Source organism: Podarcis muralis, chromosome 8, assembly GCF_964188315.1.
Source record: "Podarcis muralis chromosome 8, rPodMur119.hap1.1, whole genome shotgun sequence".
Taxonomy (NCBI): domain Eukaryota; kingdom Metazoa; phylum Chordata; class Lepidosauria; order Squamata; family Lacertidae; genus Podarcis; species Podarcis muralis.
Genome location: NC_135662.1, coordinates 8,088,925 through 8,107,624, shown reverse-complemented (window position 1 = coordinate 8,107,624; position 18,700 = coordinate 8,088,925). Strand labels below are relative to the sequence as shown.

Here is an 18,700-nt window from a genome sequence, read left to right as displayed (position 1 = left end):
TCTCCAATGATGTATGCCTGGGCTGGGGGACCTTTTCGGCCCACTGGGACAGATCTGTATCTCCCATACCCCAGTAGGACAATTTTGACAGGTGATTGGAACCACCCACCTGTCAATCATATGACATCATGTTGACATACAGTGTGCTCCCACCACTGGTTTGGCAAGCAGTGTAAATATGCCATTAGCCACAATCCATAGCTATCCTATATGTATCTCATGAAATGTTGCATTTTTATGAGCTTCCCCCAAAACCACCTTCAATCCAAATTGTAAAAAGAATGACCTAGCTGAGCTTCAGAGCTTCCTGAACCCCAGCTGCTGGTGTAATCAGAAGTACCAAATCAACCCACCAAATCCAGGAAATTGCAGCCAATAGAACATGTGGGGAATGAAAAGCCCTTGGACCTACTTACCTAAGCATCCTTTCATTGGCCTCCCCATCCACATCACTGGACTCACAGGAGATGACCCCAAAGGAGCCCACTGGTTGGTGAGTAATTGGAGAAGTGACCTGCTTGGAGGAGAAGCCGGCCACTGGTGGGTTCTCTTTGAGGACCGAAGAAAAAGGAAGGCAGGTGGCTGCGCAAGAAACAGATAAGTTGACCACCTCAATAGCCTTTTTGCTCTCGAGCGCCAGTGGCCCTGGAGCCACTGAATGGAAGCTTGTGCTGTTTGCCACCATTTTGAACTCTCGGTTTTCTGGTTCTGCACAGTAGGATCCACAGCCGGGTCTGTTACCCAGATCAATTTCTTGTAAGTTGGGTATTTCTCCACCACACATCACTACTTTGCCATTGGCAAGAGAACTGCCATGGGGACCCTTTGCAGAGACAGGTTCAGGTACCACCTCTGATGAGGCTGTGCTAGTATAGTCTGGCGTGTGGCCCTCATGGTGTGAAAAAACCTCAACGTTTGTGGAATACGAACCATGGACTGTGTGCAAATTTACCTCCTCCTCATACACATCAAGAGGAGTGGTGTTGGTGTCCAAATAGTCACCAACCCTTCCCAAGCAGATCTCCTCTGTTCTCTTTGGCAGCTGGCTTTCAACCGTGTCATCTAGATTTTCATTTTGCATTAGAAACACAGCTTCTCCTGTGGCATCCAAGCCACAATCCACCTCTGAAAAGCCCTCAGCAGCTTCTGGTAAGTGAGGACTGTCAACATTTTCTTCAAAGGCAGATTTGGGGTGTTCCATGGTAGCAAATGGAAGCGGCAACCCATAATTTTCTCTGGCTTTCTGGCACATGGAAACGTTTTCTGCTGGGCCCGTGCTGGTGCACCCTATTTCCACGTATTGCCCCTCTGCGGTGTCCAATATAGTTTTTGCATGTTTTGATATATCCATGTCATCAACAGGCTCCTCAGGGCTACTGATCTGAGGAGCTGAGATAGATTTCGTCAGCTTATTGGGCTCCACCTCCCGCTCTTCCTCCTCATAGGGCAAAGAGCTGATTGAGGTGAGGGAAGCTTGGATGCCACTGGGCAAGCTGGTATTGCTTTCTGTGTGCCCTCCCTCCAGAGAGTTACGGTGAATCGCGTGCCTTCTGACGAGCTGGTGAAGAATCTCCCGGTCACTGGGTAACTCCAAAGCCTTACTCCGTGCATCAGACCAAGCTACTGAACTGGGCTCGCTTTCGATCCCTGAGTCTGAGATTAGTGACGATGATCTCTTAATGACCCCTGATGTCAAGCTGAACTCTTCACGCTCCTGCACTCTTTGCTCCTTAATCTCCTCAGCGTCTTTTATCTCGTTCAGTGAACCCAAATCATCACTTACATCAAATGTCCTCAAGGATGGCAGTGTTGACTCACAACTCTGATCCGCTGGTTTCTCTTGGGCATTTAGAAGTTTGTCTGAAGTGAGAGTAGATTCACAACCATCCCCTGAAGCTGCTTGGCTCAATTCAATCTCATTCAAAAGTTTATGTTGGCCACATGTGCCACCATCATACTGGGCAGTCATGACTAGCATTGGTTCTCCTTGGTGGTCATTATTACACACTGGGCTTATGTCCAAATAGGCGGCCTCCGGTGAAAGTCTATCACTATTATTTTCTGAAAGCTCCATTGGTGTCTTAAGGCTTTCTGTATTATCTTTCAGGAGTTCTGATTGCAAACCAGAAATCATATTGCTAGCCAGATCTGAGACATCCCCATGGGACTGGGCATCTCCATTCATTGTGTGTACCTGAGTTGTGGGGTGATCCTTGAGACTCTCAACCATACATGAATCTCCTTTTGGATAGCTGTGACCATACACCGATTTTCCATTTATCCTATCTGTATGGATGATGAAAGGGGCATTGTTCCTGAAATCTCCCTTTGCTAAAGCAGTGTCATCATTTGAAGAAGGATCCTCGTTTTTTCCTATTAAGTCCACTTGTGATTTGCCAGCAGCAGAAATAACATAGTCCGGCAAGCTGTCCAAGCTCTGAACTGAAAGAGAGAGAGAGAAAATACCCCCTGATTATTATAGCAACACTAGAAACTATTTGTTTCAGTAAAATTACCAGCTTGATTCAAAAAACAGTTTTATTGAGTTACAATATATAGCAATTAGGACACGGGTGGCACTGTGGTCTAAACCATGGAGCCTCTTGGGTCAGCAGTTCGAATCCTCACAACGGAGTGAGCTCTCGTTGCTCTGGTCCAGCTCCTGCCAACCTAGCAGTTTGAAAGCATGCCAGTACAAGTAGATAAATAGGTACTGCTGTGGTGGGAAGGTAAACGGTGTTTCCGTGCGCTCTGGTTTCTGTCACGGTGTTCCATTGTGCCAGAAGCGGTTTAGTCCTGCTGGCCACATGACCTGGAAAGCTGTCTGTAGACAAACGCCAGCTCCCTCGGCCTGAAAGCGAGATGAGCGCTGCAACCCCATAAACGCCTTTGACTGGACTTCACCATCCAGGAGTCCATTACCTACTTTTATATAACAATTACAAAAAAGAATGATACAAAAAGGGGAAGAGTTGGGATTCTACAGCATTCTTGTGGCATCCCCTGCAGTGCAGTGCCCAGTGTCAGTCAATCAATCAGTAGCTGAACTGGGTTCCACACAATCACAGAAACAAGTCACAGAAACGAAGTCACAAGCCACAGTCACAAAAACAAAAAACTGCACAAACAAAAATGCCAAAAATAAAATAAAAAACAAAAGCACCAAATATAAGCTCCAAATATCACCTCAGTGTTGCGTGGGTGCCTGGGACAACCTCAGAATGGAAGAGGAAGTCTCTCATTAGCAGTGGGGGACTCAATTTACAAACAGAAGACACAGAGAAAGGAAGAGGAACAGCGTAGGACTCAAAATGAAGCACGTTCAGCTTCCGAAAAGAAGTTCGAAAACTGGAACACCTACTTCTGGTTTTGCAGCGTTTGGGTTCCAAGTTGTTTGCGAACTAAGCTGTCTGGAAACCGGGGTACCACTGTACTTGTAAAACCAAATAAAAATTATTTCAAAAAGAAAAAAAGAAAGTAAAGTTCCCAAGGAGGAGCTCCAAAGCTCAGTTTATTACCCACCTTTGTAGGGGAAATCGACATATCTGTCTTCAAAAATAATCGGCAGCGTGCCCCAGTCTCCATCAATGTCGAGGCACTCTACTGGCAGGGGCGGCATGCTGGTGAGGTACTCGGAGTTCCGGACTTCTGATGAGATTTGGTTGTGATGCTGGATGCTGTTTGAAAGAAACAGGAGGGTAATTTTCCCTAGTGTAGAGTTTCCCCACTTCCACTTCCATTGGACTGAGTTCCCGCCCCCTAGAGAGTTTGCCACGATTGCCAGCAACAACCCACTTGAACCAAACATGAAACGCCGTCTAAATCAGGGTTGGGGGTGGGCATTTTTCAGTCTGGGGGCTGCATTCCATTCCAGGCACCTCCTGAGGGCCACGTGGACAGGACCAGAAGCAAAAGTGGGTGGATCAACGAATGGAAACTTTACATCTGAATGGTAGGCTAGTTTCCATACCCCTGTGCTCCACCCAAGGAAAAGAGAGAAAGGAAGGAAGGAAGGAAGGAAGGAAGGAAGGAAGGAAGGAAGGAAGAAGGAAGGAAGAAGGAAGGAAGGAAGGAAGGAAGGAAGGAAGGACACATTTCAGCAGGGTAAAACATTCTGGGTGTGAAGCAGTCAGTGAGGGGTATGGCCTAAGGGCCAGTCTAGAGGGGAACGGAGGGTTGTCTTGGCCCCTAGGCTTGAGGTTCCCTACCCCTCCTGGCTTTACTTCTGTAACAAAACAAACCAACCCCTGCGTTGCAAAGAGAACGTCAGCAATGTCTAGGCAACACTATGACCATATACATACGTAATAGACAATCTTTATAAAATTCCCTCAAACCATAAGAAGTACAAAATGAAATCTTTAGTCTCAAAGTCTCTGAAAATCTTTAAATGAAGCGAGGTACCAAACTTTGTACGATGAAAGACAAGCTGTGAAGCTTTGTGTATTCAGCAAATATGATGTGCAACACTGAACAGTGATTCCAGATATTGACTACTGTTTTGTAGAATTCTTCGTCAGCGTGGTGGGAGGATATAGAATTGCTTCATAATCTTATTTCGAATGAATGTATGTAAATGAAAATATCAAATGCTGTGGAACAGTGCTCATGTAATAATGTAAAGGTAAAGGTAGGTCCAGTCATGGCCGACTCTGGGGTTGCGGTGCTCATCTCGCTTTATTGGCCGAGGGAGCTGGCGTACAGTTTCCGGGTCATGTGGCCAGCATGACTAAGCCACTTCTGGCGAACCAGAGCAGTGCACGGAAATGCCATTTACCTTCCTGCCGGAGCAGTACCTATTTATCTACTTGCACTTTGACGTGCTTTCAAACTGCTAGGTTGGCAGGAGGAGGTACCAAGCAATGGGAGCTCACACCGTCGCAGGGATTTGAACCGCCGACCTTCTGATCAGCAAGTCCTAGGCTCTGTGGTTTAACCCACAGCGCCACCCGCTGCTTATTCCACAGCATTTGTACTTCTTATGGCTTTACTTCTGTGACAGATCCTCTGCTTACACAAAACACTCATTCTATGCCCTACTTGAGACACAGATGTGTGCCAGCCCATGTCTTTAGAACTGGGGGAGGAAAAGGAGAATATCTCGCCTCTCAGGGTGGGATATGTTATATCGTGACTTGAGACAGTGCCTTCTTCATGGTGGCCCCCAATTACACTGGAAGATACCACTACACTGGAGGTGCCCACTACACCTCCAACATTTCTCCAATCAAAATAGGGATGGCCTATTCCATAATAACAATAATTTTACTATTTATACCTTGCCCATCTGACTGGGTTGCCGCAGCCGCTCTGGGCAGCTTCAGACAAATATAAAAGCACAATAAAACATTCACTATACAGGGCTGCCTTCAGATGGCTTGGGGGTCGGATAACTCTATACCCCCAACTTTTCTCCGGTGTAAATAGGGATATTCTACCATTTCCTCCAACATTTCTCCAGTGTGAATAGGGATGTCCTAAGGAAAAGCGGGACATTCCGGGATCAAATCAGAAACCGGGATGGCTTCTGTATATCTGGGACTGTCCCTAGAAAACTAGGACACTTGGGAGTGTCTGCAACTTCCATTATCCTTGCTGTCAGCTTTCTGGGGATGACAGGAGTTCGAGTCCTACAATGTGTAGACAGCACCATGTTGGCAAACCCTGAACAAAGATATGCATTTATTATCTGATACTCAGAGGTAGGTTGCATCTGAATATGGAAGCCCCATTTAGCTTAGTTGCCAGAGCTAAGCGCGTTAGACCGATCCGTCCCCCATGTAATTTATCTGATCACAGAAGCACCCCCTGGCAAAATGACAATAAGCAACTGTTGGCCACAGAAGAAAGAGAGATTGATTCTGCCAGTATCTCTCTTTGAAATCTCTGGTTTTTATTGTGCAACATTTTCCAATTCTAAACTAAAAACTAGGCTGGCCACCCTGCTGGGAAGTGCTTCTGTAAATCTGGGACTATCCCTGGAAAACTGGGACACTGGAGGAAAGTGCATATATTGTGTTTTCTATGGGTTGGAAGACACCATGTGTGGGCTTGACCTCCCAAAATCAGCATTGCAGTATATTAGGATGCGATGCTGTACCTACCTTCCAGGGAATAAGTCCCATTTAGTGCCACGGAGCCTACTACTAGGTAGCTATGCCCAGAATTGCATGGTCACATAAGTGTGTCATATTTTTCTTTTAATAAGTGAGAAAATAAATGTCATTAAATTATATAACACCACAGTCAAAAGGTAGAAATGCATCAAAAATTACATACAGGCTTTCCTGGAAAGTCACAACGGCAGGCTTTTGATGCTCAGCATGAAAGAAAGCTTCAGAGAATCTTCTTACCTGGCAAAGAAAAACATGTTAGAAGGTGTATCACCTTCAAAACATAGTCTATAATCTATGTTTATTTGTATATTGTCTACGTAACAGCCCACTGCATCTGACATTCCTGGAATCAGAGTCAGCAGTGCATTTAAAAAGGCCGCCGAAGTTTGGGGCGCAACGGAAATATACCTTGGCTTGTTCGGACAAGTGTGTCCAGAAGTTGTGCTGACTACAAGAAAATAAATATTAGGAACTCCCCGATGTAGGGATCAATCCAGTTAAACATGCATTTTGGCAGGAGGGAGGAAGAAAATGTCTGGAAGTGTGCATTTTGAAGAATTTGTGCTTTAAAATATATATTTAAATGCACATTTTTTTTGGGGGGGGGGTGGTGGATGTAAATAAATGTGGAAATGGGACAGAGCAGTACAGATTTATGGGTGAACCTATGCGAAGGTGTTCTTGAATGTGGATAGTGTTCTTGAAGCTACCAGCATGAGTTTGACCAAACTGCGGGAGGAAGTGGAAGACAGAAGTGCCTGGCGTGCTCTGGTCCATGGGGTCACGAAGAGTTGGACACGACTAAATGACTAAACAACAAAACAACAACAAATGTGAAGGTGACATAAACTGGGTATAACTCATTCCTGTGATGGAGCCAAACATAAGCAAATTTAGTATGCCACTCTTGGGTGCTCCACAATCAGATATCCCGGCTTTCCACACTTTCTGGAAGTATCCTTGGGGAAGATGCCAGAATGCTAAATCCTCTCCTTTTTGGGAAATTTGGGGAAGTGGAATTGTAAAATGAAAGAACACAGACATCCACATCCACTGCATAATTTTACAAGATTCAAAGACACCCACATGGATATCACCAAAATTCTGCTTTCCCTTCCATAATTTTTGGGGAGATTTTCTTTCTGAGACCCTCCTGACAGCAAATGACAAAATAAAATGGGGGTTTAAGGGCAGGTTTGCATCTAAACGAACAAATAAGATTGAAACCAGCATTTTAATGAAAACGTGGTAGCACTTCCGTTTATTGTCATTATTACTGGTCATATCGTCCAAAACAACTCAGTGCAATCTTGGTTATGCTAAATTTTAGGAAATTCGTGAAATTTGGGAACCCCTAAAGACACACAAAACAATTCTGCAATGCCCTTAAAAATGAGTGGGATTGCCTATAGCCTTCGATTGTATCAGGTTGTTCCTCCAAGTAGGGTTCAGAACCATCTTGCAAGGTTACCCTCAGCGTGTGATGTTCCTGAACGAGATAGGCTGTGACATCTGGGTGCAGGGTTACGAACTCTAGAAACTGGGTCCAGAGAGCCAAAAGGTGGGAGCAGAGCCAAGTGAGGTCTTTGCTGATCTGCTCTGCTATCTTTTCTGGATTGTTCAGCATCTGGAAGGGTACAAAGTAGATATTGTCAAGGCAAAGTAGTGACAATGACCTTTGAATTGGTTTTTATTTTATTTCATTTTGCAAAAGGTCAAACATCTGAATAAGCCTGGAGGAGACCCAACATGATTCAGAGCAGAACAGCACAGCCGTACCTCTTGTTACTTGAGTCTCGGGTTGCGTTTATTCAGGATACGAATGTGGCAAACCTGGGAATGTATACTTCCAGGTTTCGCCGCCTGTGCATGCGTAGAAGCGCTCTATCATGCCACGCATGTGCGCAGAAGCAGGGCTCTAGTTGTGGACTTTTTGAGGTGTGACCAACACCCCGGAATGGATCAAGTTTGTAACTAGAGGTACCACTGTATAGCCTTATTGGGTTCCAACTACAGTGGATGCTCGGGTTGTGAACGTGATCTGTGCGGGAAGCACGTTCGCAACCCGCAGCGGTGCATCTGTGCATGTGCGGGTTGCGATTCAGCAATTCGGCGCTTCTGCGCAAGCACTGAAACCCGGTAGTAACCCGTTCCGGTACTTCTGGGTTCGGTGTGGTGCGCAACCCAAAATCGTGCAACCCAAACTGTCTGTAACTCGAGGTATGACTGTATGGGAAATGAACTTAGGCAAAACAACACAAGAAGAGTTCTGCTAGATTAGGCCACAAACCCATCTAATATGGTATCCAGTTTTTCACAGTGATCAACCATTTGCCTATGCAGCAGCTGACGCAAGCAGGACACGGGTTCTAAAAGATCTACATTGGCTCCCAGTGTGTTTCCAAATGCAATCAATGTGTTGCTGTTGACCCTTAAAGCCCTAAATGGCATTGGCCCTGTATACCTGAAGGAGTGTCTCCACCTTATTGGGCAGCCCAGACACTGACATTCATCTCAGAAGGCATTCTGGAAGTTCCCTCATTGTGAGAAGTGAAGTTACAGGGAACCAGGCAGAGGGCCTTCTTGGTAGTGCCACCACCCTGTGGAACGCCCTCCCAAGGCAGTCTTGTATCAGGAGGCTTTTTTCCATTGGAAGCCACCCAGAGTGGCTGGCGCAACCCAGTCAGATGGGTGGGGTACAAGTAAATCATCATCATCATCTTAACACTGTACAATAGTACCCTGTCCTCTTGTGACTCCTAGCAACTGGCGTTAAGGGACATATGACCCCTAACACCTTTGAATTAGGGGGCAATCTTTTGCCAATATGCACCAAGATAAGGAGTTCAGGATTCCCAGCTCATGTAGGCTTAGCCAGGATTAAGTCCTCATCCCCAACTCAGCAGAAGACATTAAGACAGTTTGAGTGTATTGTGCATATTAAGGAAGCTATGTTGAAATTTTGCAACTTTCATCAAGGCTCTTTTCTCACCCTTGTAGAATTGATCATAAAATTGTAGAGTTGGATGGGACACAAAGCGTCTTCTATTCCAACTCTCTAATTCGTCTGGTAATTTCCTTGGTATTTCGTGTATCTTGAAATGTAACTCAGTGTGAAACTCAGCGTTGGCAACACGAGGTACAGAAGCCTGTACTGGAAATGTTGCTCAGCACTTTTTCCTCCCTCAGAGTTCCTCAGTCGTTTCCTCCTGGAAGGGGCTTCAAATTCTCCTGAAAATTTTGCTTCTTGCCGAGTTCAACTCAATCTTGCTCTGGATTTGATGGCATCTGTGTCCTGCCCTTCTCCTTCCCTATTTCCAGCTTCTTCAGATGAACATTACTCATGAGCATCAATCTAGATTGAGCTTCTGACAAGGATAATGGGAGTAGTAAAATATTCAAACTGTTTTGCGAGTCTAGTTCTGGGGAAAGATTTAAGCTGACAACGAAAGATGGGGAGATTTATGGCAAATATCTTTTACAGTGGCTGAGATCCAGAGTTTCTCCTGCTGGCGAGAGGCTATTCTGTGTGGTTTTGCCAGGATGAGATGCTCCCACCAGATGAAGGTGGGTGTGGGACACTTTACAACCATTTCCCTTTCTCCCTCCAGATCCTTATGCTCCCCCAAATTCTGCTTGGTGAGGGTTGGGAACCCCTTCAAAGCAACACGAGATGCAATACATGTGGGAATGTTCAGGATGACAGGAGAGGATATATTGTTTATTAATATCCTTCCTAACTTGCGTTAGCAAGTTCCTTTATGTAGCAGAGTTACATTCCCCCCTTTTATATGCATAGCAGATAGCTGGTTGCAGGCTCGTGCGAGCCTCTCACTATTATACAATTCAGTCTGCCTCAGGTTGAATTGTATGTTCCCTTGAAACCGTCTTAAAAGAATAAAGATGTGACAATCCTATTCAAAGTCAATAAAAGAAGTTTACTCACATCAGTTCACAGTTGGATTCCTGAAGGCAGATTTAGTTACAAATATGTACATGTGGATCTACCCCATATGGGGGAATAATCCCAGTGCTTCTGCTAGCTGAGATCTAGCAGAGCAGTCCTGGCCAGAAGGTGGTCAAACAAAGAAGGAAGTCAAAAAGAGAAAGGTGTGCTGCGTGACTCATCCTTTTGTTACCTGGCAGGTTAGGTCACGCCCACCTTCTATCACATGCAAAAGGAAGGATGCTCCAGCCAGGAGGAAACATTCCCTCACATGTCTTCTCTAGGATTACAAGGAATGTTGTACTTGACTGCTTCTCATGGATCACATCCCACAATACAGAATGAGAGGCAACACAAGGTGCTATGGTGGAGCGTAGGAGAGGGAAATGGACAAAAAATTGCCTCTCATCTTCCACCAGCAGGTTCCCTTGCTGGAACTCAGGGTTCTACCTAATACTACCATTCTGCTGAAGCTGCCTGTGAACAACTAAGTGTTCTTTCCTATGGACTGCAAAAATAGAAACAACAGACATTTCTTGTTGTCAATTATACATTGTCCGCTAGATGGTGCTGCTCCATCTATAATGTTTTTTAAAACCCCCGCTAACATGCCAAACTTTTTCTGATGCATCTGCAATATTTCCCTTGTTTGTTCCTCCAAGCACTTCCCAGCAGGGTGGTCAGCCTAGTTTTCAGTTTAGAATTAGAAAATGCCGCACGATAAAAATCAGAGATTTCAAGCAGAGGTACTGGCAGAATAAATCTCTCTTTGTTCTGTGGCCAACAGTTGCTTATTATCATTTTGCTGTGGGTGGTGGGGATAATTCAGTGTGGTCTGTTCTTTGTGGGGTTCTCTTCTGCAGCCATAAACTGTGGAAGTGGCAAATTCCCCAGATCTGCTCAATTACATGGAGGACAGATCGGTCAAATGCTCTTAGCTATGGCAGCGAAATGGGGCTTCCATATTCAGATGCAACCTCCCTTTGAGTATCAGATAATAAAATGCATGTCTTAGTTCAGGGTTTGCCAACATGGTGCTGCCTGTACATTGTAGGACTCCACTCCTATCATCCCCAGAAAGCTGAGAGCAAGGATGATGGTCTAAAAGAATCTGAAGGGAACCTCATTGGCTTCCTTACTAGAATAATAAAGTCCATCTTGCTTCAAACACCAGGCATTAGCAAGAGATTTCATCCTTTTACATGCAGCGGACTTTAGCTTTGGCCTCGGAAATTAGCTAGAAGCAAGCAAAGCATAGTTTTGGTCTCCCCAGTAACCTTTTAACCCAGCTTGAATCGGGGACGAGCATAAACATTCAACCTTTCTGCTGTTTTTCAAACTTCTGGACTAACCACCTATAAACAAAGTACTGCAATGGTCAGCAAAAGCTACCATGAGACTGCCAGCACCCAACTCCCATATCTTGCGACCTTGTCCTCTCCTAAAAAATGTACTGGACAGCAAAGTAAGCTAGAAAAACCCTAGACATGCCATCACCACCTTACCCTGGTTAGGTAAAGGTAAAGGACTCCTGGGCGGTTAAGTTCAGTCAAAGGGGCAGGGGGTGCTGTGGTCTAAACCACGGAGCCTCTTGGGCTTGCTGATCGGGAGGTTGGTGGTTCGAATCCCCATGACAGGTGTTGCTCTGTCCCAGCTCCTGCCAACCTAGCAGTTCGAAAGCATGCCAGTGCAAGTAGATAAATAGATACTGCTGTGGTGGGAAGGTAAACAACATTTCCGTGTGGTCTGGTATCTGTCATGGTGTCCTGTTGCACCAGAAGCGGTTTAGTCATGCTGGCCACATGACCTGGAAAACTGTCTTTCTGACCTGAAAAGTAAGATGAGCACCACAACCCCATAGTCTCCTTTGACTGCATTTAACCGTCTAGGGTTACCAAGCGCTAACTCTTGGGTCTGCAAGATGAGGTAAGAAAAAGGAGGAAATAGCACATTTTCATAGGGAACAATGATAGCAAATAGGATCATGGTAAAGTCCAACCAATGTACTTGAAATCTATAAATCTCTGAATGTATAGGATCTGGAACTGGGTTCCCCTGAATCTTTTTACTTTACTCTGAATAAATCCCCTTTTTCCACCACTGGTGTGAATGCTTTCACCTGTCACCCCATCTTTGGACTTTTTGTCCATAATGTTGGCAGCCCAAGTATTCTGGAATGCTCTCGCTGCTGAAATACGGGGTGTCCAGTTGGTATTGCCATTGCACCATCTTCTGAAGGCACACCTGTTTAAGTAAGCATTAAACTCCTGAACCGAACTTCCTGTTTCAATGGCTGCTTTAGCTCTTTTAACGGTTGTGCTATTTTATTGTATTGAATGAATATTCTAAGTGTGGGTGGTTTATTGCAATCTTTCGAGGGGGTCGTTTTCTTGTGTATTTCAATTAGGTGTCTTAATATTTTCTTTTTGTAATTGCTTTTATACTTGTAAAACCATTTAGAAGACACCTTGGCAATTAAGTGGCACGTACATGAATAAATAATAATGCTAATACCCCTGCCTTAATCAAGTTCTTCGCTTTGGAACCGAGCATAATACTACCCAGCCATTCTTAGAACACCACAGGGCACCATAATGGCAGCCACGAGAAACATCACCAGTGATCGTCTCACAATAAGAACCCGCATTTAGCAGATATTAGGCCAATTTTGTCCACCCACAGAAAATCCCATGCCTAAGAACAACTCTGCTGGATATCTCTTTTGAGTGGCTGTAGCCATCATTGTAGGGACGCAGGTGGCGCTGTGGTGTAAGCCACTGAACCTTGGGCTTGCCGATCGGAAGGTTGGAGGTTTGAATCCCTCGACGGGGTGAGCTCCTGTTGTTTGGTCCCAGCTCCTGCCAACCTAGCAGTTCGAAAGCACGTCAAAGTGCAAGTAGATAAATAGGTACTGCTCCAGCGGGAAAGTAAACGGCGTTTCCATGCGCTGCTCTGGTTTCGCCAGAAGCGGCTTAGTCGTGCTGGCCACAAGACCCGGAAAAACTGTCTGCAGACAAATGTCGGCTCCCTCACCCAGTAAAGCAAGATGAGCGCCGCAACCCCAGAGTCGCGACTGGACTTAACTGTCAGGGGTCCTTTACCTTTCTTTACCTTTTTAGCCATCATTGTAGCTATCACGTGGCAGTGAGATTTACAAGATGAACCACTCTGTGTTGGGTGAAAGTATGTTGTGTTGTGTGCCTACTGCCAATCAACCTCATTCAGTGATTTTACATTATGGAATTTGAAGAGAAAAATAAACCTCTTTCCAAACCTTTCAGGGGTTTTTCTTTCTTTCTTTCTTTCTTTCTTTCTTTCTTTCTTTCTTTCTTTCTTTCTTTCTTAAGCCTCAATATCTTTTGCTTTCCTTCATAAGGAAGCTTGAGAGATTTGATCTTTGTAGATTCCTATACTAAATCACTTGGTCTGCATATGGATCAGCACGGGGCATAAATAATACATTGTTGTTGTTATTATTATTATTATTATTATTATTATTATTATTATTATTATTATTAGTTTCTTAGTTGTTTTTACATCCCACAATCTGCACCAAGTGATGATAAGAGCATCAGCTAGGTAAAGCAAGGCGCAGCATGATAAAAGTCAGAGTTAGAACAACTGGATCACAATCAAACCAGAAGCAGTGACAAACGATTGGACTACCCCAAGAAATAGCAATTGCCATTAAGATACAAAACCCTGGGCAAAAGAAAAGATATGCATTCAGGCTTTGTTTAAATATATCCACTGTGGAAGCCAACCAGATGCAACTAGGTAGGACATTCTGAAAATGTGGCATCACCACCAAGAAGGCCCTGCTCCATTTCACTTACAAGGCATGATCATGTGTCACCTCTCAGCAATTTAAACATATCAAAATATTTGGATACATTTTTGACAGAAGATAAACATTATATACAGATTTTAAACATTAGAATGTATATTTTTTTAAAAAAAGATGTTTGAGAAGGTTTGTGGGTTTTCTTTTAGAAAAGAAGAATAACATGTGAATAAGGAAACTGAGCAGAATTGAATTATGGGAAATAGCATGCAAAAGGGGAATGGGCTGGAATGAAATGGATTTGCAAATCTCTGACAGAAAGTGCTCCAACCCCATGCAAAAGTCATCGTGCTGGAATGCAAAACTCAAGTAATTTTTGCATTCTAACACAACACTCCCTTCCCCATAGACAAATGCATGTACTTGACAATGGACATGCATCTTTGAAGAGGGAAAATGAAATATTGCTCTTGCAGTTGTTTGGGAAATGCACACAGGGGTGTGTGCTATTGTGCTAGCTACCTGTAGCTCTGCAGACAGCTGCAACAGGGTGTCTTCTACAGAAAGGTCCTCTAGGAAAAAGAAGAAGAAAAAGGTACAATCATTAATTCAGAAGCATCTGTGCCCAGGGTTGATTTGCATGATAATAGGAACATCAGAAGACCTCAGCCAAATGTCTCAATTGAAATGACGGAATACACTTAGTTGCTCCATCTTTTCTCATATATCTTGCCAGATACAACAAGGTGCCAGAAAAAAAATTAAAATAAAATTCACCACCAACTCAATATAGCATAAATAAAAACCACAATCTACCCTTTGGCAAAAAGCAAATCAAAGATAAGTTGGATAATTCATACAGTCCCCCCCCCCACTCTTTAATTCATTACAGGAGTTATTCTTGCCAATTGGAATAAAATTGTGACATCATTCATCCTAAATTAAAATTTCAAAGGCCTGCTAATTTTCTATGCCCCCCCCCATTTAATCATGGAATTAAATAATTGACCTGTTTAAAGATTCATATCCTATGGACAATGGGTAGAATCTTAGAGAGACGTGGGGAACACAAATTGAACTCTATATGCTCTAAACTCCCACTGCATATCATTTCAGCTAAACTCCAGAAAGCTTTTTAAAAGATGGAACTGAATCAGATAAGATAGCAGAATAATGGCATGCAGAATAAGTTATTTATAGATTGTATTCCCAAATGAGAGCTGGACCATAAAGAAGGCTGATCGCCAAAGAATTGATGCTTATGGTGCTGGAGGAGACTCTTGAGAGTCCCATGGACTGCAAAAAGATCAAACCCATTCATTCTGAAGGAAATCAGCCCTGGAAGGACAGATCCTGAAGCTGAGGCTCCAATACTCATGAAAAGAGAAGACTCCCTGGAAAAGACCCTGATGTTGGGAAAGATGGAGGGCACAAGGAGAAGGGAACGACAGAGAACGAGATGGTTGGACAGTGTTCTCGAAGCTACCAGCATGAGTTTGACCAAACTGCGGGAGGCAGTGGAAGACAGGAGTGCCTGGCGTGCTCTGGTCCATGGGGTCATGAAGAGTCAGACACGACTAAACGACTAAACAACAACAACAACAATTCCCAAGGTTTATTGTTCTGTGAACTTATAAAACAGCCTGTCAGGGAGGCTGGCATTATTGCCGTTATATTGCAGGTGGTGAGAGGGTTGTCGCAGCAAGATGTGGGGCCTGCTTTAAGCTGGGGATAAACTGAAAACTGGGGGTTTGGTGTCCCCTGCAAAAAGTTTCCTTTTTATGGTTGTTTGAAGGTGCTCCAAGCAGCACAAAAGGGAGAGGAAACTGTGAGCCCATTGCCAAGGTACCTGGACTGATGTGTGTAAGCAGTTTCCTTATGGCAGCAAAGAGGGGAGATTGGTATGGCAGAATCAGTCATCTTGTTGGGCTTCAAGTCACCTGAACACGAGAACTGGTCCACATGCTCAGATCTCAGGCCACGGCTCTCCTCTTACCTAACTTCAGCTGCGGCAAATTGGGAATCTCCTTCGTGATGAAGGCATAGTACATGTGGAGTCCTCGATACGCCTTGAGGAGCAGGAGGCAAAGGTCTTTGTGCCACTTGTGCGCATGCTGCATGCAGTTTCCAGAGGGCACATAGAAGCTACCCTGCATAATAAAGAAAGAAAGAAAGAAAGAAAGAAAGAAAGAAAGAAAGAAAGAAAGAAAGAAAGAAAGAAAGAGACAAGGGGAGCAGATTATCACAATGCTCAATTTTAAAAAAAATAATATTTATTAAGTTTTCCATTTTAATAATCCAATAAAAACCACATTAAAACATTCCAAATTACAATACAATAAAAAGACAAATATAAATGCCAAACTGTATATCTTTGGGTGACTTCCCATGCTCTGAATTTCACAGAGTGCTGATCATCTAGGATCACATTGCATTTCTTAATTAGTCAATAAACCATTCTGGTGTTGAACCTTTGCTTGATTTTCATTTATGTTTGCAACCACTAGTCTGCTCAGCTTTCGCCTTCATAGTTCTGTGTGAAATATTTTCCCCTGTTGTTATCCACATTCCAGCAATTCCATTTTCGATTTCTGTTCACAGGAGCCATAAACGCCACATCCCCCTAAAAAATAAAAATACACCAATTCCCCTCTGTAGTCTCGCTCCATCTCCCAACATGCTGGTACCTCCACAAGAACAAAACTCCAGTCCAGAATTCTTTCCATCCTTGCACTGAGGGTAGCTGCCAGAATCCAGTCAGTATTATAATTGAACCACAATGGCAGCAGAGTGTTCTTTCAAGCTCGCTTGTGTATTTCAAACAGTTGCCTTTCGGGGGAGGTTTACTAGGTATAACTGCAAGTACATATACAGTCATACCTCGGGTTACAGATGCTTCAGGTTGCGTGTTTTTGGGTTATGGACGCGCCAAAACCTGGTTTTGGTGGTCACGCATGCGCAGAAGCACTAAATCACGCTTTGCAGAAGCACTGAATTGCAACCTGCGCATGTGCAGACCCGGCACTGCAGGTTGCAAACGTGCCTCCGCATGGATCACGTTCACAACCCGAGCGTCCACTGTATATCGAAAGAGAATAAAAAAGGCTCACCTTCCCCTGGGGTTATACAATTAACCCACCAATTAATTCCACCAGTATTGCAACGCTCAGTTTACAATAGTTCCAGGCTGAGTTGGCTTAAAAAGACGTCCCTTGGAGAACAATACCAAGATCTAGCTAGACCAATATTTTGCATGCCAGGAGTTTCCAAGACTAAGGGTGACTGTGGTGACCTCCCTACTGTCTCCTCGACCCTGTAAGCAACAATAACCCAATAACCCTCCTGCTGGCATACTAGTACAGGGGATCTACTTCACCCAGAGAGCCGCTTCTGATAGCATCTGGAGCATTATGTCCCTCATCCGTCCTGAACCAGCTGCTAATCACAGTCATTTTGGTGATCCTACGGTGATCTACCTACAGGACCGCCTCTCCTGATATGCACCGCGAAGGACCTTAAGGTCCACAAATGACAACACCTTGGACGTCCCAAGTCGCAAGGTGGTTAAATTGGTCTCATCTAGGACCAGGGCCTTTTCGGCTGTGGCCCCGACTTGGTGGAACGCTCTGTCACAAGAGACTAGGGCCCTGCAGGACTTGACATCTTTCCGCAAGGCCTGCAAGACAGAGCTGCTCCACCTGGTCTTTGGTTTGGACTCAGTCTGACCCTTATGTTTCCCTCCCCTTATGGTCTTGATCTATCGGCTACTTTTGAATGAGGCAGCATTTTAAATTGTATTTTAACCTGTATTTTAAGTTGATTTTTTTTGTCCTATTATGTTTTTATTGTAATTTTACTGGTGTTAGCCGCCCTGAGCTCAGCTCTGGCCGGGGAGGGCAAGGTATAAATTATGATGATGATGATGATGATGATCTTGCAATGGGAGCAAAACAATCCCTCTCTTTATATCTCAATCATTTGTGATTTAATAAAACACTACTATGCTAACTTCTCTTCTAAACTAAAATTTTCCCCTACAGCCCAGAGCTGTATGCACTTGTGTGTACATGCATGTATCAGTGTATCTTGTGTAGCAATGCGTAAAGAGAGAGAGAATTACAGCAAAGACACAATTCCCACATGTCATTTTTTTCTTCCTTCTTGCTGTATTTATCACGCGGCAAAGAGGTGGGATTCCACCCTCAGATTGTTTAGAAAAGCCACGACAGCAACCAAATGTTTCATTTTGTTTCAAAAGTCATCAATTCACAACACCACCTAATTTTCAAACTTAATGCAGTGTGGTTGCAAAACAAGGCAGCGTTTTAAAGGACATGTTTGCAGCCTGTCTCAATTCAAAATGCTGTGAAACAAGATAATAAACAACGGAGGAACAGAATGGGGGGTGCGTTATTTTACAGCAGTGAAAACTTGTGCTTTTCTGAAATCCATCCTCCAGTTTTTTGAATGCTTTCTGCACCTGTGAAAGACATTTCTGACTCATTCTCGGGACCCTTTTAGAATTTTGTAAAAAAATAATAATTGTGGGTTTGGGGCTTTGGTCTTGCGTTATCACTGCAAGTTGGTCAATCACAGTGTCTGTTTTTCTTCCCAGTGAATGGGCTGGATTTAGATACATTCTTAGGGAAATCAGCACTGAGTGCTCACTGGAAGGAAAGATCCTGAAGCTGAGGCTCCAATACTTTGGCCACCTCATGAGAAGAGATGACTCCCTGGAAAAGACCCTGATGTTGGGAAAGATGGAGGGTACACGGAGAAGGGGACGACAGAGGACGAGATGGTTGGACAGTGTTCTCTAAGCTACTAACATGAGTTTGACCAAACTGCGGGAGG

The 18,700-nt window shown here is 44.2% G+C and overlaps 1 protein-coding gene across 3 annotated transcripts in view; it reads right to left on the bottom strand.

The window, feature by feature from the left end:
• FAM135B (family with sequence similarity 135 member B) overlaps window positions 1-18,700 on the bottom strand; it is a 141,737-nt gene that overhangs the window by 13,773 nt on the left and 109,264 nt on the right. For all 3 annotated transcript variants that reach the window (XM_077932714.1, XM_077932716.1, XM_077932717.1), the window contains 6 exons: window positions 15,843-15,996; window positions 14,369-14,418; window positions 7,588-7,743; window positions 6,280-6,353; window positions 3,523-3,677; window positions 417-2,442 (listed from right to left, as the gene is read on the bottom strand). In XM_077932714.1, coding sequence (XP_077788840.1) covers window positions 417-2,442; window positions 3,523-3,677; window positions 6,280-6,353; window positions 7,588-7,743; window positions 14,369-14,418; window positions 15,843-15,996 — 2,615 coding nt within the window. The remainder of the gene's footprint in view (window positions 1-416; window positions 2,443-3,522; window positions 3,678-6,279; window positions 6,354-7,587; window positions 7,744-14,368; window positions 14,419-15,842; window positions 15,997-18,700) is intronic.